This window comes from Opisthocomus hoazin, chromosome 25 (assembly GCF_030867145.1).
Source record: "Opisthocomus hoazin isolate bOpiHoa1 chromosome 25, bOpiHoa1.hap1, whole genome shotgun sequence".
NCBI classification, from domain to species: Eukaryota; Metazoa; Chordata; class Aves; order Opisthocomiformes; family Opisthocomidae; genus Opisthocomus; species Opisthocomus hoazin.
Genome location: NC_134438.1, coordinates 4,967,046 through 4,986,541, shown reverse-complemented (window position 1 = coordinate 4,986,541; position 19,496 = coordinate 4,967,046). Strand labels below are relative to the sequence as shown.

The 19,496-nt window shown below is 54.4% G+C and overlaps 1 protein-coding gene across 1 annotated transcript; it reads right to left on the bottom strand.

Annotated features, from left to right (window-relative positions):
- Positions 1 to 1,630: 1,630 nt before the first annotated feature.
- LAD1 (ladinin 1) lies at positions 1,631 to 12,113 on the bottom strand. Its single transcript, XM_075443227.1, is given in 13 exon segments — positions 1,631 to 1,701; positions 2,065 to 2,142; positions 3,323 to 3,412; positions 3,809 to 3,940; positions 4,320 to 4,392; positions 5,248 to 5,297; positions 6,031 to 6,174; positions 6,599 to 7,106; positions 8,477 to 8,617; positions 11,725 to 11,792; positions 11,795 to 11,859; positions 11,968 to 12,055; positions 12,057 to 12,113. Coding segments are annotated over 13 exon segments (1,500 nt in total). The 3' UTR covers positions 1,631 to 1,695.
- Positions 12,114 to 19,496: the final 7,383 nt, after the last annotated feature.

Sequence of the window (19,496 nt, the reverse complement as noted above, 5' to 3'; positions counted from 1 at the left end):
GGGCGTCTGGGAAACGCTCTTTGGGGGCAGGAGGCTTTAAGGGGGCTCCAGCGCCCACCCCGGGGCGGGCAGCGCCGGGAGGAATGTGCCCGGCGCCCAGCGAGGAATGCAACACTTGTGAGCTGCTATTTCGGCAGCCGCGGCCCCGGCCCCCTCCGCTGCTCCCCCTTCCCCCCCAGGAGCCCATATAAGCCCAAGCTATTGTGTGGCCTCAGAGATTTGCTATTTTAAACCCTCCGGACTGAGATACGCCAGTGCCCAGGGGGCTGACACAAGCCAGCCAGCTGTCACTTTCTGGGGCCGGGGACGCTGATAAGGCAGCGCTGCCGTGAGCGGAGGGCTGGACCCGCCACCGCAGCCCCCGACCCGCGCTCACTCCGCTGCTGCACCAAGCCCGAGATGCTGTAATGAGAAGGGAAGAGTCTCGGGCTGCTTTTCCCCCCACCCAGGACACATTTGTTTCAGGTTTTTGGCTTTTTCCCTCTCGCCAGGAGGAGGAAAGGGAACTGTTCCCAGTCCCAGCCCAGGAGCAGGTGACCGGGAGCGTCTTAGAAAGAGCAACTTTTATTAGGAGAAAAAAAGACAGGCACAGAGAACACCAAGTCCTGTCCAAAGCCCAGCAAGCGAGATCAGATCCAGGGGCAGCAGCAGCGTCCCACACCGAATTTGGGCATCACCATGGTTGCTCAAGGCACCGCCCTAGCCCGTTGGGTGGCTCCGGTACAAGGATGTGAGCATCATTTTATGGGTTGCCCACGGCACCCTAAAGCTGGCCTCAAGAGAGCACCCCGTTTCCCTGCTGGGTGGGCTCAGCAGCGCAGGGAGTGCAGGAGCAGGGGTCTGCCCAGCCACGGGCGAAGGGCGCAGGAGGAAGGGTGAGAGGGAAACAGAGTTTGCAGAAAGGGCCCAGCACAGGGCGCTCAGCTCCATGCAACCCCGAAAACAGGGCCGTGGCCAGCCCACTCCTGTATCACTGAGTGAAAGGGGTCACTGCTTGTAGGGGGCAGGGGATGGTAAGAGCAGGGTGAAGGCCAAGTCTCTGGCTCTGGCTCAGCTGTGTGCTGGAAGGAAGTGCCAGGGTCATCAGGTCCACCCTTGTTCCGTGAGGCATCTCCAAGCTACACTGGTGTATGTGTCACTTTGCAAACATCATTTGCCTTTGGCTGGCTCCCTCCAGCAGTGACAGCCTGGGAAGCGGGGGGTGATATCTGCCTGATCCACCTCACCCCACACGAGCCAGGCAGCATGGATGGACACAGTCCATGGATGTGCAGCTGAATAACTCCCTTGACCAGACACCTTCTTGCCCCATTGACATGATCTGGCTGCAAAGGAGACGTATAGGCTGATCCTCTTCGCAAGCAGTTATGGGGCAAAGCCAGAGATTAGGAGCAAAACACCAAAACGTTCTGGGGAAACGAGGCAAGAGTCTGCCTTCAGCATTTTCAAGGAGTCTCCAGGCCTGGGTGCTCCCAGGCAGGCAGCGGGTGCAGGCTGGGGGTGCAGGGATAGTCTTCCAACCTTCTTCCTTCCCATCCCACAAGCGGAGGACCCCGGCAACCTGGGGTGCACCTACACATGGTGCAGGGGGCTCTCATGGCAGTGTGCTGCTGGATGGTTGGGTAGGGCTGGGCTTTGATCTTCAGAGCAGAACAGTTTTTCCCAGATCGTCTGATATTGTTAGAACTGATCTTATTACAACTGGAAAAGAAAGTGAGAAACAGTGAGGCTGGGCCTGAGGCTGCCAACCCCCAAAGGCAGACACTTTATCCAGGGCCATACTTGCCCTGAGCAGGGGATGGGGCAGGCAGGCATCCCCTAAACCCCACCACGTGCCACTTCCCTTCCTCTCCCAGACCAGACCCCTTCTCACCCTCACAGCTGCCTCCAGCTGTCCCCTCCTGCTGTCCCCCCCACGTCACGGGGTCCCGGCTGTCCCACACAACCCCTCTCCCCCCATAGCCTGGTTCTCCCACACCCTGTGGGTGATGGGCCAGCGGGCAGGTCCCGGCTCTGCCCCTAGCTCAGAGGATGCACCAGTGTTCGAAGCAGCTCCATGTCTACCTTGGTGTCTCCAGGGGTGTCTCCAGGCTGCTTTACCCGGACATCACGCTTTGCCAGGCTGTTTATTCTCCTGATGTCCTGCAAACACGAGAGCCGTAAGTGGCACCAGAAAGTTTTCCACACGCATCATGTGCACTGTTGGCTTGGTCTGACTTTAACCAAACCTTGAAGCATATGTGCTCCAGGTGAAACCAGATGGCTTTGAGATCCTGCACCTCACAGACCCTCAAAACCAAGTGCAGCTACAGCCCACAGAGATGGATGGCAGCAGTCATTATTGTAGGAAATACCGACAAAGGAGCTGCAAGCTTTACCCAGGAGTGACCCCAGGAGCAAACCCTTTCCTGGCAGACACAGAGCCAGCACAGCCTCCCGGTACAGACACGTTTGGGCAGTGCTAATCTCTGCAGCTATGGCACTGGGGGTGCCCGGGCTTGCCTGCCCGGGCTGCAGGGCTGGGCTGGAGCTGCCCCTCCTGGTCCTGTACCCAGGCATCTGCAGGAGACTCTGCTACAAGCAGGGGTAAGACACCGTGTTGCTGTACAGAGTGACACCTCCCCGGGGCTTGCTGAACCTCTCCAAGTGCAGTAAACTACCCTGAGGTCTCCTGTCCATCTCCCTTGCATCCACATTCCTGGAGCAGCCATGGTGACAAAGTGCTGCTCTCTGCGTCCCCTTAGCTGGGGACTTTGACCCCACAGCTACCAGAAACCCTACTCTTAGGGGCTGGGATACACACAGGGATGGAGATCACTCCAGACCCCACGTGCAGCAGGACCTCTCAGTGCACACACTGTTCTCCACGTCCTGCAGAGCCCAGTGCCAAAGCACTGAGCATACAGATCTTCTCCCAGTGGCCTCCAGGTCGAAGCTAGTCCTGCAGACACTGGCAGAGATGGGATGATGCTGGGTGATCTCTTCCACTGGTTGCAGAGTCAGGTCCCCCTTCACGTCCCCTGGGACACACACCTGGCTGGTTCCTGATCCCTCCTCACCCCACCAAAAGCTGGGAGCAGCTGCCTCGGGCACTTTGGGATCAGGCTCAGGGCACAGCAACAAGCAGAGCCCCAACATCTCGTTGTGGTGACCCTGCAGCACCCAAACCTCAGACCCTGGCTAAGGTCCTCTCAAACCCTTTCATGGGTTCAGCCAAGGATTCATAAACCCTTCAAGCCCCACCATCCCAGATGCAGGAACATGTCCTGCCAGGCTGCCTGGCCTCAGAGCTTTAGCCCAAGCTGTTGGCACAAGCCGGTACCTTGCTCTTCTCCTCCTTGGCAGGCTCCTGAGCTCGGCTGATCCACAGATTAATGCGGGATGTCACCGATCCCGCAATCTTCAGGTTGTCCTGTGGCACAGAGAGGGACACCGGGGTTACAGCACCAGCTCTCCCACTGCTCAAATGTAACCTGGGACAGTCCCCAGGGTGCGGGGAGGCTGAGCAAACCTGCAACAGGCAGAGACCAGCCTACACCTTGGCTCCATCCCAGCTCCTCAAATACCAGCGCATCGGCACAAACCCACACACCGCCAGAGCACGGTTTCAGTGGCAGCCAGTGCCCGAGCCCAGCCCTGCCCAGCACCACTCAACAAGCACCAGACTCCCACCAGACTGCATCCAGGCAGCAGCCTGCCGGGATGTGCGTTCGTACCCAAACAGGGGAATATTTGTCAAAAAGCTGGTGCCTGCCCTGATGCAGGACCCTGCCGGAAGGTCCTCGCTCAGGCCAGCTCCTGCCCTTACCTTCTTGACAGCCGTCGGCTCAGCCTTGCCGGGAGCGCTTGCCTCGAAGAAGTTGCGTTTGCTGGCCACCCCCTCCGAGGACAGCAAGAGGCTCTTCTGAATTGTCAGGGATGATTTCACCGCCTCTGAGCGCTGGGAGGAGAGAGGGACGTCAGCAGGGGCTGTGCTGCACCCCAAGCAGTAAAAAGCAAAGTCCTGCTTCTGGCTCGTGTCCCAAGTCCATTGGGGTCTGCTCCCCCCCTGCCCATCACCAGCTCATGGAATTGCCCCACTGCTCCCACCAGCAGGACCATGCAGCATCCCCACGACCCCCTCCAAGGGATATCCCCTCCCTGCTCCCAAAAACCCTGAGGCTGATCCCTTTTTCTGCCTGGCACCATCTTCTTCAGCCCCATTAGCACTGGTTGTTCAGTGCAGCTCAGTCCTGCTCTCCCTTCCCCACTCACTCCAGGCCACAGCTCTGCCTCTCCCCACACCCCCCCCCATGCCAGTCCCCAAGGGGTTTTGGTACCTGCACGGCCGAGGTGTACTTTTCCAGCTTCTCCCCAATCGTGGTGCTGCTACCTGGGATCCTCAGACTCGCACTGGTGAAGAAAAGGGGAGAGAGTTGAACACAGTCCCATCAGGATCTCCTGGGCTCAGCCCATGGTCCTGGGGGGCTCCACTTGGCAGGAGGAGATCCCACCAGACCCAGGCAATCCTGCATCCATCTGCCAAGTGAACCAAGGCAGGTCATTCCCTGCTGGTGGCCGAGATCTCTGGCTCTCACCATCTTCTTAGGGCCACATTGTACACTGAAAAATAGCTCTGAGCTCCTCAGTTTACCCTGCCAGGTCTGAACTGCATCTTCACCGATATTGGTATGAGTTTGCCTATAGCAATGCATAGGTGCCAGCCCAGGTGCCTGCAAAGCCCCCCTTCCCTGCCCTGCACTTAGAGGTGGGAGAGGACATCCTGTCAACTCCCTGTATTCAGACCTGGGACCTTGGTTCCTCAATCGGTTTTAAGCCACCCATCCAAACCTTGCCATGGAGATGTGGAGGATCACTTGCTCTGGCCACCAAAGACATATTGGATTGCTTATGGACCTGTGTAGTGGGTTTTGGTATCTCCAAGGATGGGAACCAAGGTTGTGGTGCTGCACTGCTCAACACTTAACCACTGCTGTGCAGACAGAAGCACTGATGAGAAACTGCATCAGCAAAGAGACAGCAGGGGCTAGCTGAGGGTATCTTGTACAGATGCAAGCTGTACGTTGGACATTGTCCTGCCCTCTGCTAAGCATCACTGCCCCGTCAGCCAGGCACCCCAGGGACCAATGTTCAGTAACCTGTGCCAGAACACTCACTAGCTAGTACCAGCTCCCATCACCTCCTCCTCCCTTGGAAAACAAGGGATGACAATCACTGCCAACAAGGCTGTGCTTGTGAATTGCTCACCTTCTTGTGAGAGGGCTTTGGCTTTCTTCTTTCTCTTTTCTTGAGACCATCTGGAAGACACAAGGAGAAGAGATACTGGAGCCATCTTTGGTTGTCGAAGATAAACATGGGAGAAACTGTCTCAGACTCGTCTGTCCCATTTTCAAACAAGCTGCATTTTCACCCACACCAGGGCTTATCTCATATCTCAAAGCCCTCCAGACTAAAGACGCTTTGTAGTGCTAATAGGTTTATTCCCAATAAAGCACCATGAAAGTCAATTAAGCCTAGCCAGTCAGCCCTGATTCATAGCAGGGTGGATCTCAACAGCTCTTGGTTTTTCTAGCCTCTCCAAACCCTTCATTCCGGAGACCTTTTCTGGGGTCTAGAACTGAAAATATTCTCAGGGATATAGCAAGGGACAGAAGGAGGATGGATTTTATTTGTATCCTGTGCTCTCAAAGAAGACTAGAAATGCCAGAGGGTGGATGGTCATTCCTGTGACTCTCTGGAAAATCTGAGGACAATGAGCTCCCTGTTTTCGCACCACATCCCACAAGTTTCCATGCCAGCACAAAGCATATGAACATGGGCATGTTCATCATCATAGGCCTTCAGTCAGACACAAAGCAGGAAAAGGGAGGAAAGATTGAAGCAGAACTGCAATGCAATCAGGGGTGGATTTTGGAAGCACTTTTGGGAACAGGGTCTGCCAGCATAACCTGGAGACCAGAGCAACCCTTCCCTCTCGCCATCCTCCACTGCCTACATGAGTTTCTTTCTCCCACTTGCTTTGGCTCTTACCCGAAAGGAGACAGTTCTGGGGCTGGTTCGTCTGATGGAGCTACTGTAAGTGACAGGAGTTGGAGAAGTATCTGACTTTTCTGCAGGTTCATCTTGGGTGGAAGACAGCTGTATTACCTCCTTTGAGTGATTCCTGGACGGCTGCTGAGGAAAAAAGCAGACAGCTGATGCACCCCTGCAGAATCTGCAGAGAGGGTTGAGGTGCAAGGAGCAGAGCAGCCGGAGTGGGAACCGGTTTGGAGGCAGGAGTCTAAGATGGAAATCCTCCACACCTTGGCTGTCTCACCTGGATATGCAAAGCCCCAAAAACCTCATCAGTGAAACCATGATTGTAGTCAGTAGGGGCTTGCCGGAGAAAGAGATCAGAGTAGCACACTTAAGGGAAGGAGAGGAGGTGGTGGGATGCTGTCCACCACCTTGTGGTTTGCAGGTCTCAAAAAAGCCTTCCCCAAAAGCCCACAGGTCCCATTTCCCTCCTGGCACTTTCGGGCTTTCCCTCTCTCTGTCGTCCTCCCAGCACCCAGGACCTTGCACCCCAAGAGTTGGTGCCTTGTCCATTCCTGCTCACCTGCTGGTTCAGAGACGAGGTCACCTCTGAGGCTGTCTTCTCCTCCATGCTGCGTCTGCCCTGTCTGGTCAGGATCTTCACTTCACGGAGTCGGCAGCCCCCCAGCTCTGGCGATGTCTGCTGCTGCACCTTCCCCACCTCCTTCCTCTGCTTCCCCTGAGGCATCCCCACACCTTGTCCCTCTTTGTCCTGGAGCCGTGCCCTCACCACCACCTTCCTCTCCAAGGCTATCTCCAGGTGTTGGTCTCCTGATGGGTCCCCTCTGCCTTTGGCCGCATCCTGATCCCGCTTTCCAGCCTGGATGCTCTCCTGTCCCACACGTGGCTGCATCCCTGCCTCTGCACGGCTCGATTCCACCCCTGGCTCCTGCTGCTCCTTCTCCTGCCTCCGCTTTTCGGAGACAGCCATTGGGGATCTTATCCGTCTCCCTTCTTGCGTCTTCAGCACCTCCGAGAGCTTATGCTCTTCCTCGTCCTCCGGAGACACCAGCTTCACAAGAGATTGAGGTCTAGAGAAAAAATGGGGGTCAAACCTCAGCACTCCAGGGCCAGAGGACTGGCTTTTATGCTGCAGGTGAGGTTAACCCAGGTGAAAGTCTCTGGGGGAGTGCAAAAGTCCCACCAATGTCCTGGAGTCATCACTGCAGACCAGGACTTGCTGCCACACTCCTCCCTGTAACCCCAGCTAGGCTCTCCAAGGAAAAGTTTGGATTAAAAGTCTTTTTTTTCCCTTTTGTGGCAGAGATTAAGGATTTCTGCAGCCTCTTCCCAGGACATCAGCCTCCACCAAGTCCCGTGCCAAGCAGCTGCAGGCTCAGAGCAGTGTGCTGGGTCTGCTGCTGGATAAGACTTGCTTCTGTGGATCTTTGGCAGATTAGGAAAAAATACTACTGTCTTTAAACTTAAAGTGTTGGTTGTAAGACAATCAGCTATGGCAGAGTTCATCCACAGTCCCAACACCTTCTGCAAGCCAGTCATTTTCCCCTCCTGCCCACAGGCAAACACAGGCACCAGATTTGGGAAGGGACAGATAGGACATTTCCCCAGGGCCACAAAGACTGTGTCTACACAGTCTCCAGGGTTTGGGAAGGAGATGGGATAATATTTGCCCTCCTGAACTGCAGTCGCCACGTGGCCAGCCTGTGCTGGCACCAGGGAAGGGGGATATGTCCTATCTTGTTCATGTTAGCCGAGTCCAACCCCTATTCAAACCATATGCAGCCCAGACATCCTAACTCCATCACATCTGCAGAGAGAAACACCTCTAGAGCACGAGGTGGACGTAAGCCATTGGAATAGTGGACATTTCCAGGACCAATTTAGAGAGTGGGTCAGGTTGTGTAAGGGCAGCCTCCAAATCCCAGCTCCCTGCAGCAAGGGGCTTTGGGGGCACCACTGGAAAGCCCTTGCGTCACCTCCCCACTTCAGCACAGGTCCTACAACATCACTGCAATGTTCACAGGAGCAGGAGACAGCTGGCCAGGTGCTGCACGCTCAGCCCACGTTCCCTGCAGGAATGGGTGCCTGTCTGCTCTTGCCTGCTCAAGATGCCAGAGGGCATGACCAGCACCCACCTGAGCTCAACCTCAGCACCGACCCTCACCCTGGCACACAGTCTCCCTGTGCCACAGGACATGTTGAGCTCTATGACTGAACCCACCAGAGATATACCCCGCTTCTTTCTGTTCCTCTTGTGAAGCCCATCCTTCTGCCCAAGGGCTCGTTGGACCCCTGTTCTTCCCATGGCTTGGCCCACTCTCATCCATAAGAGAATCCCACCAACTGCAGCATCTTTGGCTCAGGGTTGAGAAAAACAAGCCAGCAAGATGCGAGCAATCAGCACCATGAGTAAGACTGATGTTAGGAGGACCTCACGCACCTGCTGGAAGCTGGGCTGATGTCTTTCACAGGGCTAGGAGGTTCCTCATCCATCGATGTGGAGGACAGCAGGTTCCGGTGCCTTCGCCGGCGCTCTCTTTGCTGTTCTTCTTCATCCTCAAGGGTCCTCTGCCTGGCCAGGCTGTTTGGGATGGAACATAACATCATGGTGAGGCAGTGCTCTGCACAAGGAGCTTGCAGCCCTGATGTCAGACAAGAAAGGAGACCAAAGTGCCCTCAGGCAAGGGATGAGGGGCTGACAGAAGCTGCCTTCCCCAGGTGCTGCATGGGGCTGGAGGAGAGGGACACCAGCTCAAGCCAAAGTGCTCTCGCTCCACCCAGCTGATGCAGGCTTTTCCCAACACAAGCACTTGACTTCACAACTCCTAATTTCTTCTGCTGGAGGGAGCACCCATTTTAAAGGAATTTTTACACTACGCAAAGCTTCCCAGGCAAGGATATTTAACCCATAACTCTGCAAGACCAGGACCCTAGAGCCACCACAGAGATCTCAACCACATAAACTGGAAGGGTAACCACTAACAGCAGAAGATTTTAGCTCGAACGCAAGTTGTAGGGGTGGCATTTTAATTTTTATTGAACAAAAAGCCTCAGATGCAAAAGCATCAGAGGCTGAAAGCAACTCTGTCCGGAAACAGGGACGACAAGAGCTCCTCTTACTCTCTGCATGTGGCTGGGACTAGGAATGATTTATAGTCACAGACAGTACCAAAAAGACAAGGTTTGTAATCATCTTTAAGAGTCATCTTTAAAGATTTTATTTTGCATAAGCCAAATTTATAATTTTTTTTTCAGGAAAATGATACCCTGAAAAATACATTGTTTGGAAAACCCCAGGTTTCCCTTCCTCTCTCCGTGCAAAACCTGTCCACCCTCTCTGCCGGTGCATGAACTCTGCTGGAAAATATTTTTATTGGCTGGACTGAGCTTTTTACAACAGTGTTCTTTTGCCTGCTGCACTAGTCCTCAATCAGCTGCAAATACAGGCAGGGGTCCCAGCAAAGCTCCCAGCACCCCAACCGCCCCGCGGGGCAGAGCCCTCCCTGCACAGGATCCATCCCGCCTGGAGCTGGCACTCCAGTTTCATCCGGACTCAGGGTTTACTTTGAATTTGACTTTTAAGAACGTGAAAGTCAGAGCAGGTCCGGGCCTGCGGTATCGCCAACATCGTTGCGGACACGGTGACTCGCAGCGTGGTTTACGAGTTACTGTGTAATGAAAACTGGGTCATAAATTAAACCACATTACCCCCCGCAACTACCTGCGGCTTCTGTTTTTCCTGGTCCAGGGAGGCAGGGGAGCACGAAAGGGTCAGCAGAGCAGAACGGAGAGCAACAGCGGGACGGGTCGGGGGTGAGATCTCAGTGCCTGCTCGGGAACAGGGCAATGCCAGGGGGTGTGCTGCCCTTCCCTCCTGCCACCTCCATCCCCATCGCCCCTTGCACCCCCAAGTCTTCACTTGGGGGGCTCCAGCTGGATACCGTGCCTGGCGTCGGGAGACACGGGGATGGAGAAGGCTGGGACCTGCCCCAGGGAGCCCATGAGCACTCTTAGCAGGCTCTCACCCTGCCGGGGGACACCTCCCTATTCGGCTCCTCGCAGCTGTACTTGCCTCCGTGGGCCTGACCCTGTAGATATTTGTACACAGCTTAGCTGCGCTGGGAAGGCAGCCTGGCCGTGTTTGCACGGCGTGGTGTGATCCCTCCATCACCGCACACACACATCCCCACCCGGCAAGGTTAGCACATGTGTGTGGATGTACGCACGCAGGTGCCTCTGCTAAGCCCTCTTCTCCCTCACGCTGTCAGCGCAGAGCACTAATGCCAGTTTAAACCCATGTGAGAGCCAGTTACTTCTGTGTTTTTGCACGCATGGGCTCCTTCAAAATGACAATGAGATTTTTCCTGCCTTGAATTTGCTCAGCTCCTGCGGAGGCAGCATGTAACCTGGCATGATCAGCACACAGATTCTTATTATTTGTAATTAAATAATCCACCCATTAGGCTATGGATTTGCTTTGCCAATCTTTCCCTCTTCTTTTCAGAGGGATTTATTTTTCACCATCTAACCTTTTTTAACCTCGAAGAGATGAATCAAAAAGGATCGGCGAGTCTCCCCTTGCCTTGTCCTCTCCTGCCCTGTTAATCATTAGTGCTGAGGTATCTGACATTTCTGCTGTTTCAGTGAACACTGTCTCATCTAATGAGAGAGGAGAAGCTGCCTTCCTGGGTTGTGAAACAACCCGGGTGCAGGACCCCGCTGGGCTCGCGTTCGGGCAGGCCCATGGCTCAGCGGAGGTGGATCTGGATGGGGCTGGGATGCCCTCTGGATCCGTCCCAGCCGTGACGGAGGCAGGGTGTGAGCTGGCAGCCTCTGAGCAACGGGGTATCTCTTCATTCCCGTGTCTGGGCTGGCCATGGTGGGTGTCTTAAAGTACTGGGGTTTGCAATTAACCCCCAGAGCCATCACATCCACTCAAACTAGGATTTCTGCTCCGTTTCGTGGGAGAGCATGGCTGCGTTTGAGTCACCGTTACCCTGCCCGTGCACCTGAGGTCGACTGTGCTTGCCCCGGGGTCTGCAGGAGGTCGGGAGTGATCCCCACATCACCCAGGCTTCATGTGAGCCCTACTCACCCCGCCATGCTCAGGACCCTCCCTTGCCCTGGCTCCCGTCAGAGCCAAAATCACTTTTTGGGAAAGACCAAGCGGAGCGGCCAGTGCCGCGGGGCTGCGGGGATCGTTCCGCAGCTGCCGATGAATCAGGGCTTGCTCAGCCCCGGATGGGCAGAGGCTGCAACCTCTGCACGACGCACCCAGGGGCTGTACAGAAACGGGGCGAGTGAAAAAACCCTACAGCTGGCTCCGGAGCAAATCTGGAGGCACAGCCCAGCCAGCCAGACCCTACCCAAAGAAAGGCAAATCCAACCAAAAATATATCCAACAGGAGGCAAGGACGCATTTCCAGAGCCATTTTCCTGTGCAGTGCTCAGCTTTCCCAGGCAGCAGAAACAAAAATGCCTCTGATCTTGCCCACCCACGAGAAATTCCAGCAGTGCTGAGCGCTCATCGGGGCCGGCACCACCTCTGCAAGCAGCAGCCCCCACGGTGGCTGCCCCCTCTTCCCATCCTCCCCATCACCTCTGGCCAAGGCTGGCCGTCCCGGCAGCCCACCCTCACTCCTCCCTCCCGCCGGCGGAAAGGGTTAAGCATTAAACCACAGCACCTACCTGGAGAGATCGGACCAGTTCCTTCTGCTAAAAGACATTCCCGCTTTCCGTGAGTTTCAGAGAGCCCCCAAAACTTTCTCGGGCATCAAGGCCAAGGTGCCGTCAGACTCGCAGGGATCTGGCTGCCCCGAGACTCTGCTCCCCGAGGAGGGAGGAACTCCCTGCAAGGTTATTTCCCTGTGCACCTTTACCCTGCCTGCAACCCGTTTACCACCACGCTGCATCACATGGTTTCTTATCTACCTTGACAGAGGCAAGGCTGTAATTTGTCTACTAGCGGCGCCGCGCAAAAGACGCCCTGCCCAGGAGTGCCACGCAAAAGGAAATCACTCCTCGCTGCCTGCTGTGCCAGGGTTTGAGCAGAGACCCGCGCTCGGGGCTCGATCCATCCAGGTCTCCCAGGGTTTCAGAGACAACTCCCTGCAGAGAACCTGTTTTACCAGCCACTCTCCACCAGTCAACAACTCCTCCAGCACCCGTGGAGGAGGTGAATTACCTTGGGCTGAGTGGGAGGAGGCTGGCTCCCAGTGATCCAAAACAGTCATTAAAACACCTCCGTCTGGGTGCAGTTCAGCCCTTTCCAAAGAGCATGGGAGGGTGCCCTGCTCCTTTCATCCTTTTCTGGACATCTTGGATTGAGCTGTCACAGCCTCCCTGTCGTTACGAGCTCTGCTGCAGTAGGGAGCACTCACTGAGTCTCAGAGGAAGCAGCTAAAGCATCAGCAGCATCGGACTTTTGGGTGCTGGAGCCCTGTGCCAGAGGGGTCTGTGTGCCGAGGCTCATCCCATGTTTGTTCTCCATCCAGCAAACCTACCAACCGCCCCAGGCAGGACCCGAGACCCCATCCCCCCTGCTCACACGGGGCAACCCTCTCCTACAAAGGGCTGGTGTGCAGGCAATGGCGGGGCTGTCTCATGGGGGTGATGGGGAAACCCAGACACAGACCCTGGTCCAAGCCTGGTTTTTACCCGGGGCCAGCCCCAGCGCACAGCTTGGCCAGGACCCCACTGCTCCCACTGCTGAGGGCAACCAGGCAGCTACCATAGCGGGTGACTGCAGAAAAAGCCATCCGGGACCCTTTGAGTACAAATTCAGCCTTTGATCCCGGTGAGATCCACCTCTCTGCCAGCCCATATAAGGCTGGGCTTGCCACGCATGCCTCCATCCCACAAGGGTGTGCCCAGGACCTGAGCAACAAAAGGAACTATTTTAATCAAAGGCTCCTGATTAAAATCCCATTTCTAAAAGATAGCCGTGTCAAATGAGCCATCTGCCTCAAGCAGGGCTCATTCTCTGCTTTTCTTCCTTCTAGCAGTCACCAGTTATCTTTCAAGTGTTTTCATATATACAGAAAATTCAGCAAGTTGTAGCATAAGGAAAAAAAATTACTTAACCTTGCAAGTGTCCTGCTAATTGCAGACAAACTATATATAGTAGTTCAGCATCAGCAAGCTACTATAAAGCAATAAACCCTTCTTATTAATGCACTGTGAGCACTTTACTTGCAAAACTCATTGCCAAAGGATATCACTGAAGCAGAGGACTTAACAGGATTTTAGAAAGGATTAGGCTGAAGGTAGTGAAAGAACACCCCCAGCTAGGGTCTGCACGGCAAAGGAACACAAAACCTCACAGTTTGTGATTCCTCTTGTTATTAAGATGAAGAAATTCTAGACAGGTATCTAATGGCTGGGGATTAGGCAGAGGACGAGCCTCGATGACAGTCACCCCTCACAGTCCCCTGGTCTTTATTTTCAGCTCAGAGACCTTTTGAGCTGAACATTGCTTCCTTTTTCTTTAAGACCCCTCGGTGGGTTTCTCCTCCATGGATTTGCCCAGTTTCTCTCAAACCCAGGAACACATCCTTCAGCAAGGTGTTGCCCAGATCTATTCTCTGCTGCTGGAAAAGCTCCCATCTCTCCTTTATTTTGGACGAGGTCCCAGTGAGCTGTCTGGCAGCACAAAGCATTGATCTCTCATGGCTTGAGATTTTTGCTGCCACAGAGCATTTATCTCACATTTTCCCCTTAAGTTTTTTCATGTTTTTTCATAATCCCAAGTTATCACTCCCAAGTAGGCAACAGCCAACCCCGAGCCCGTCATCTCATACATGGTCACACTGGATTTTTCCCTCTGAGTGTCGCTTTATACTCCCCCAAACAACCCCTGCCATTTCATCCACAAATCCCAAGTCCTGCAAAATCCTTCTGAACATCTGCATCATCCGTCTCCATCTCTGCTATGTCAAATACACAACACTTCTCAGAGGAGTTTGTTATCTCACCATCATTTCCTCTCTGCTAATTGATTATTTGCCTCTGCTTGGGCTTTCCCTCTTAGCCATGGCTTGTCTTAAGGTCTTTGCTTCTGGAAATTCAGGAAAACTCACATCTACCAGCTTTCCCTTATCCACTGGCTCATTGATGCCTTCAGCAAATGCCAGTTGATTTGTGAGACCAGACTTCCCTTTACAAAAGCTTTTTTGTCCACCCTGAGCTCATCACCAAAGCCCAGACCAAACTGCGGGTCCACCAAGATGAAGGTGATGAAATTAGGCAGGGGCATGGTCCTGTGCAGGGAAGGAATGCACAGGGGAACCAGTCTGACGTGTATCCAGATCTGTCCTATGCACCAGGCTGTCGTATCTGCTGTCCCAGATCTACAACCAGGAGAGGCACGCTATGTGCTCTTGGCCAAGGGAGTTGTGCCAGAGGGCTCTGCTGCGCGCAGGCAGGGCTTTAGTGCAAAACCACACTTCTCTTTGGGTACCCGCTCGGCTGGGGTGGCTTTCCAGCCACTTCGCAGGAGGGCTCTGTCTGCAGGTCTGTGTCTGCCTGAGGAGCTCAGGGAGGCCAGATCTCCATCTGATGCAGATCAGCAGAAGAAACCCATTTATACCCATGAAGGAGCTAGACTAGTACTGGCAGGTGTTTGGTTTTTTCTCTTGGGAACAGTGTCCTATGTCTCATCCCTCTGCAGACCCTCTTTCTTTGGCTACAGGGCAGTGGAGAGCTTCCAGTTTCCACAAATGTGCTGTAATTTGGGCATTCCAACCTCAACCCAGGGGCCAGCAGATTCATCTCCACCCTTTTTGCCCGTGCCGGTCCCCCAGCACTAGCCACGGCTCTCCTGGCTCCACAGGCTCATCCGTGCTGTGCTGACAGTGGTGGGGCAGACTCAGCATCATCATCTGCCTGGGCTTCCCAGCATATCAGGGCATGGGGCTCAATGACCAGGAAAGGGGATTTTTCACCTTAGCTTATCCGCTATCCCATCACTGCAACACTGCGACAGCTCACGAAGGTCCCAGTAGCAAATGCTTTAAAAAGCTCCACTCCCCTCTGCACAGGGAGGTCTCCCTGTATCCCTGCATGGTGCTCTGCAGAATCTGGGATGGTCCAGGGCTCTCCTTCCCCAGGTACAGCTCCTCCAGCTTTTGGAAAGTTGTGTGCGAAGCACTAGAAACAGAGATACCTCTGCTGTGTGAAGAAAGACAGAAAGTGTCTAAGGTTGGTGTGTCTTCGCCCAGAAACTGAACAAAACCCGACCACAGACTGTTCTGTTTTGTGTAGGAAAGGAATAATTGTTGTCCAAACTGCCTTGCATCTAGCTAGCAGAGGGCTTTTTGTTATTTATAATTTAACCTTTTTTTAAAAAAAAAGTAGTTTTGACAAAACTGGGTTCAGAAATGCCGCCTTGGCACCCCACAGATGCCATAGTGTCCTTCAGGTTCCCATTCTCCTCTGCAGATTGGCCTCCTCGGTAGACGCCATCTCCTGTGATGCCCCAGGTCTAACGATGAAGAACCGTGGACATCCCCCAAAAGCAGTGTCAATGGAAACTTTTCAGGTCATGGATAGAATAGATGTGACTCATTGCCAGCAGCTGTATGGCAGACTGGATCCCTCATAACACATGACATTAGATGCAATTAAAGAGAAATCCCCTCCGATGTGACCAGTGAGTGAGAGGGCTCAGGACACAGCAAAGTAAGATGGACGAGATGGATGTAACCCGGTCACACCAAGTGCTGTACCCCAACTAACCCCCATTCTCCCTGCGGCTGCCCAGGGAAGTTGTGGAGTCACCATCCCTGGAGGTGTTCAAAAAACGTGTAGATGTGCCATTTCAGGACATGGTTTATCAGGCATGGTGGTGTTGGGTAGATGGTTGGACTTGATGATCTTAGAGGTCTTTTCCAACCTTAATGATTTTACGATTCTATGATTCTATGACCTGAGCGTGGAGGGCTGCAGGAGGGGAAAATGGGGGTGAAGAAACCCATTTCTCCCCATTTTATACTGCAAGAGACAAACAGGAATCACAGTGATGACTCCGGGGGTGGCGGGTGGTTATGCTGTAACCCTGCCGATGTGGTGTTGTTGCCCCGGGGTCACCTCCTGCACTGCTGAGAATCACTGCTAATCCTCCTCCCCTTCCTCCCTTTGCAGGTCCAGCCACCAGTTCAGCTGCAAATATGGTCAGGGAAAGATCTGGGCACAGTTCAGAAGTCCCCAGGCATGACTGAATAGCAAGGAGGTCACAGAGCATCCTAGGAAAGGAAGGGGCCATTTTACAACCAACTAAGAGGGGTATTTTTGAAAGGCCACATCAGGCCAAGCCCTTTCCATCTCCCTCACTGCAGTTTTATGAGCAAACCCTCATTAATTAATGATTAATATCTTTTTCTATTGCCCAATTTAAATTACTTCTGCAATTTCAAACTTCCAGTGCTTTGCTTTGCTTTGCTTTGCTTTGCTTTGCTTTGCTTTGCTTTGGGGGTTCTTGGCTGCAATGGAGCAACCAGGAGGACAGTAGGGCCAGGGCTCTGCTCAGTTCGAGGAGACAGGACTGACTCTTGCACTTCTGGAAATAAATACAATTTCATCAGCGACTGATCCAGCATCGTCTTCTCTCCTTAAGGAGAGAGCATTGCAAGTCCCCCATTTGGGCTGACTTTTCAGCAAGAAGACACCTTCTGCTGAAGTGAAGACACTGCAAGGTTCTCTTTTAGTTCAGAGAGAAGTAACCGAGACTGATGCCATCTGGGAGGGAAGCAGCAGAGGGACTGCAGGGCTGGCCTGGTGCAAGTGAAGCCAGGCACATCCTGGGATGAAAGGCTCACCCTGCCCCTTTTACGAGGGGAGAGCTGGGCTCCCAGCTGGCCCAGAGCTACAGAAGCAGCTTCAGAGTGGAGGTGGAGGAGAAGACTTCACTCCCAGTCCCTCAGTCCAACCAGAGGAGCCTCATGCTGAGAGCGTTTCCCCCTCGAGATTCCATCCCTGTAAAGAGATGGGTTTTTTCCATGTTTTTTATAGAGCTGAAATCCATAAAACATTGTTTTCCCATGACCGACCAATGTGGTTTTCCACCAGAGAAGGATGAAAGAAGGACATGGTAACTGGCAAGCATGGAACTTTGAAGAAGTAAGGGAACTCGCAGGACGAAGACTTTTGGGGTTGGGTTTTTCTCTCCCCCCCAATCTAAAACACAAGGCTGCCACGCAAAGTCAGCTACAGCCTGTGGTGAGCGCAGGTGGGCTCTGCTGAGCGCAGCCCGGCCGGCCCCTACTGTGGCCGCAGAGACGGGCTCGCGAGCCCTGAGGGTTTGTTCTGCAGCAGTTTCGAGTGCCTTGGATCTGATGACGAGATGGGCACGGGCACAGGCTGGCTGCTGAGCATCGACCAGAGCCTGGTCCCACAGCACCCATCACCCATATCGCCTTTCATCTCACCGCCATCCCTCCCCACCCCACAAATGCCACCCCTTTTTTTTTTTTTAATTACCAAGTTATCCTAATTTCACTAAGCTCAGAGCAACTGTTCTCGGCCTGGACTTGGCTTGCCACTTTCTGCTTCTGTTCCAGGTCTGAAGAAGGCTTTGTTTCCGTGAAACCTCTCTCACATTTTCCAGCTATACCAGTTGGTCAGGTAACAGTTATTACCTCTCCCTACACACCTTTCTTCCTCTGCCAGGATCACTGCCGAGTGTGTGAGTTCCCTCTGGGGATAGCGTGCGCGGCGAGATCCCAGGACGCTGCCTTGGGGCGGCTCCCGCTCGGGCAGCGAGCTCGGAGGGGTGGGATCGTAGCCGAAAGATTTTGCCTCCAGTGGTGGGGCAGGTTGGGCAGCGGCAGCACTCTGGGATCTCACCACACATGAACTCCGATCACCTCCGAGAGCAGAGCTGTTTGGGATGGCCAAGACGGAGACTCGCTTCCCAGGGCTGTGCCCGCCGGGAGCCCGTCCCGAGGTGCGCAGGGTGAGGACAAGCGGTCGGTGAGGCCAGGCGCCGTGCTAGGCCATGGCTGTTCCACCAAATTACGCTTGGAAAGGAAAAAATGAGTGGAAAAGACCCTGTGTGCTGTGCAACAGCTCCGGTCAGGCAGGGGGTGGTCCTGGCCCCAGCTAGTGGGATGCTGATGGGGATGGATGGTCAGGTGGAAACGCGACGGCTGAGCCTCTGTGCTTGCTAAGGGAGCGAATGTGGATTTTTCCAGATAACTTTGAGCTCTGGTCTGACCCTAATTTGGGGGGGAGTTTTCATACAGAGTCTTAACTTCTCTGCGAAGGAGCAGCTGGGTGTTGTGGCAGCCCAAGCACTAGTGACCACGCTAGAAGTAAATGTCCCCATCAGTCACCATCTGCCCTAACCCTCTTTGCCCAGGGACAAACGTGAGCGGTTCGGCTCACCGTCCCTGAACTGGCCAAAGGAGGGGATGCGATGTCTAGAGCAACCCAGCTGTCCTCCTGGTTTGGAGCCCAAATCCAAACCCCCTCGCTACGTTCGCTCTCCCTTGCTTGCACTGCGGGTCGCTGAGCTGCCCGAGACTGCTGCAGAACGTTCTGCGAGAGCCAACCGCACCGGGCCACGCTTTTCTGTCCTTAATAAATGCAATGTTTTCCTGGGAAGACTGAGCTCTGTTGGAGACCGCACGCTTCTTGATGCTGTTTCTTCCAGCCCTAGTTCCTGTCTGGGACCTGCACTCCGTGTTTGTAGGGTTCTCGGTACCTCACAAGCTCTCTCCACAGGGCCAGGGGTCTGCTGCAAAACACCCACGGTGTGGCACAGGTTTGAAACCATGGATGCTGCGATTCCTCTGGATACCCTGGGGTCACGGACAAGGCTTTGCCACCAAGAGCACCCCGTGGGGGCTGAGCCTCAGCACCTCCTGCAGTGCAACCAGGCAGAAGGCCCAGTTTGGTGCCAACTCTCCCCAGTTCTCCGCTCCATCCCTGCTCTGGGGGTGAGCTGGCACGTTCCCAGCTGCTTGCAGTCAACCAGCTGCAGTTTGGTGGGCTGTGATATAGAAAATGATAGGACTAGTGGGGAGGCACGAGCTGTTTGGCTCAAAAGACAGATCCATCTCACGATTTCCTGAAACATTCCTTGAATTAAGCCTTGAAATGGGGTTGCCCCAAATCCCAGAGCTCTAGTACCCATGATGGGGCAGCTGGTGGGAGAGCTGGTGCCTGGGTGAGCAACCTCTGAAGGCTTTTCCAAAATCAGAGAAGAAGTAGGGGTGGGGGAGCCAGCAGACAGTCACCTCCATGCTGAGACCCGAGCCTTGCTGGTGCCTCTTTGGAGCCCGGCGAGGGCTGCGGTGGGTGGGAGGAGAGAGGGGTGGCCCGTGCGTGGGGCCGGGGGTTCTCAGCAGAGCTGGTGGGGCACCTGGGAGCAGCCTGGAGGGGCTGGAAGAGATGAACCCAAAGCAAGTCTGATCCCAGGGCGTGCTGCTGGCCTGGGCGCTAGCATGGGGACATTGCAGGAT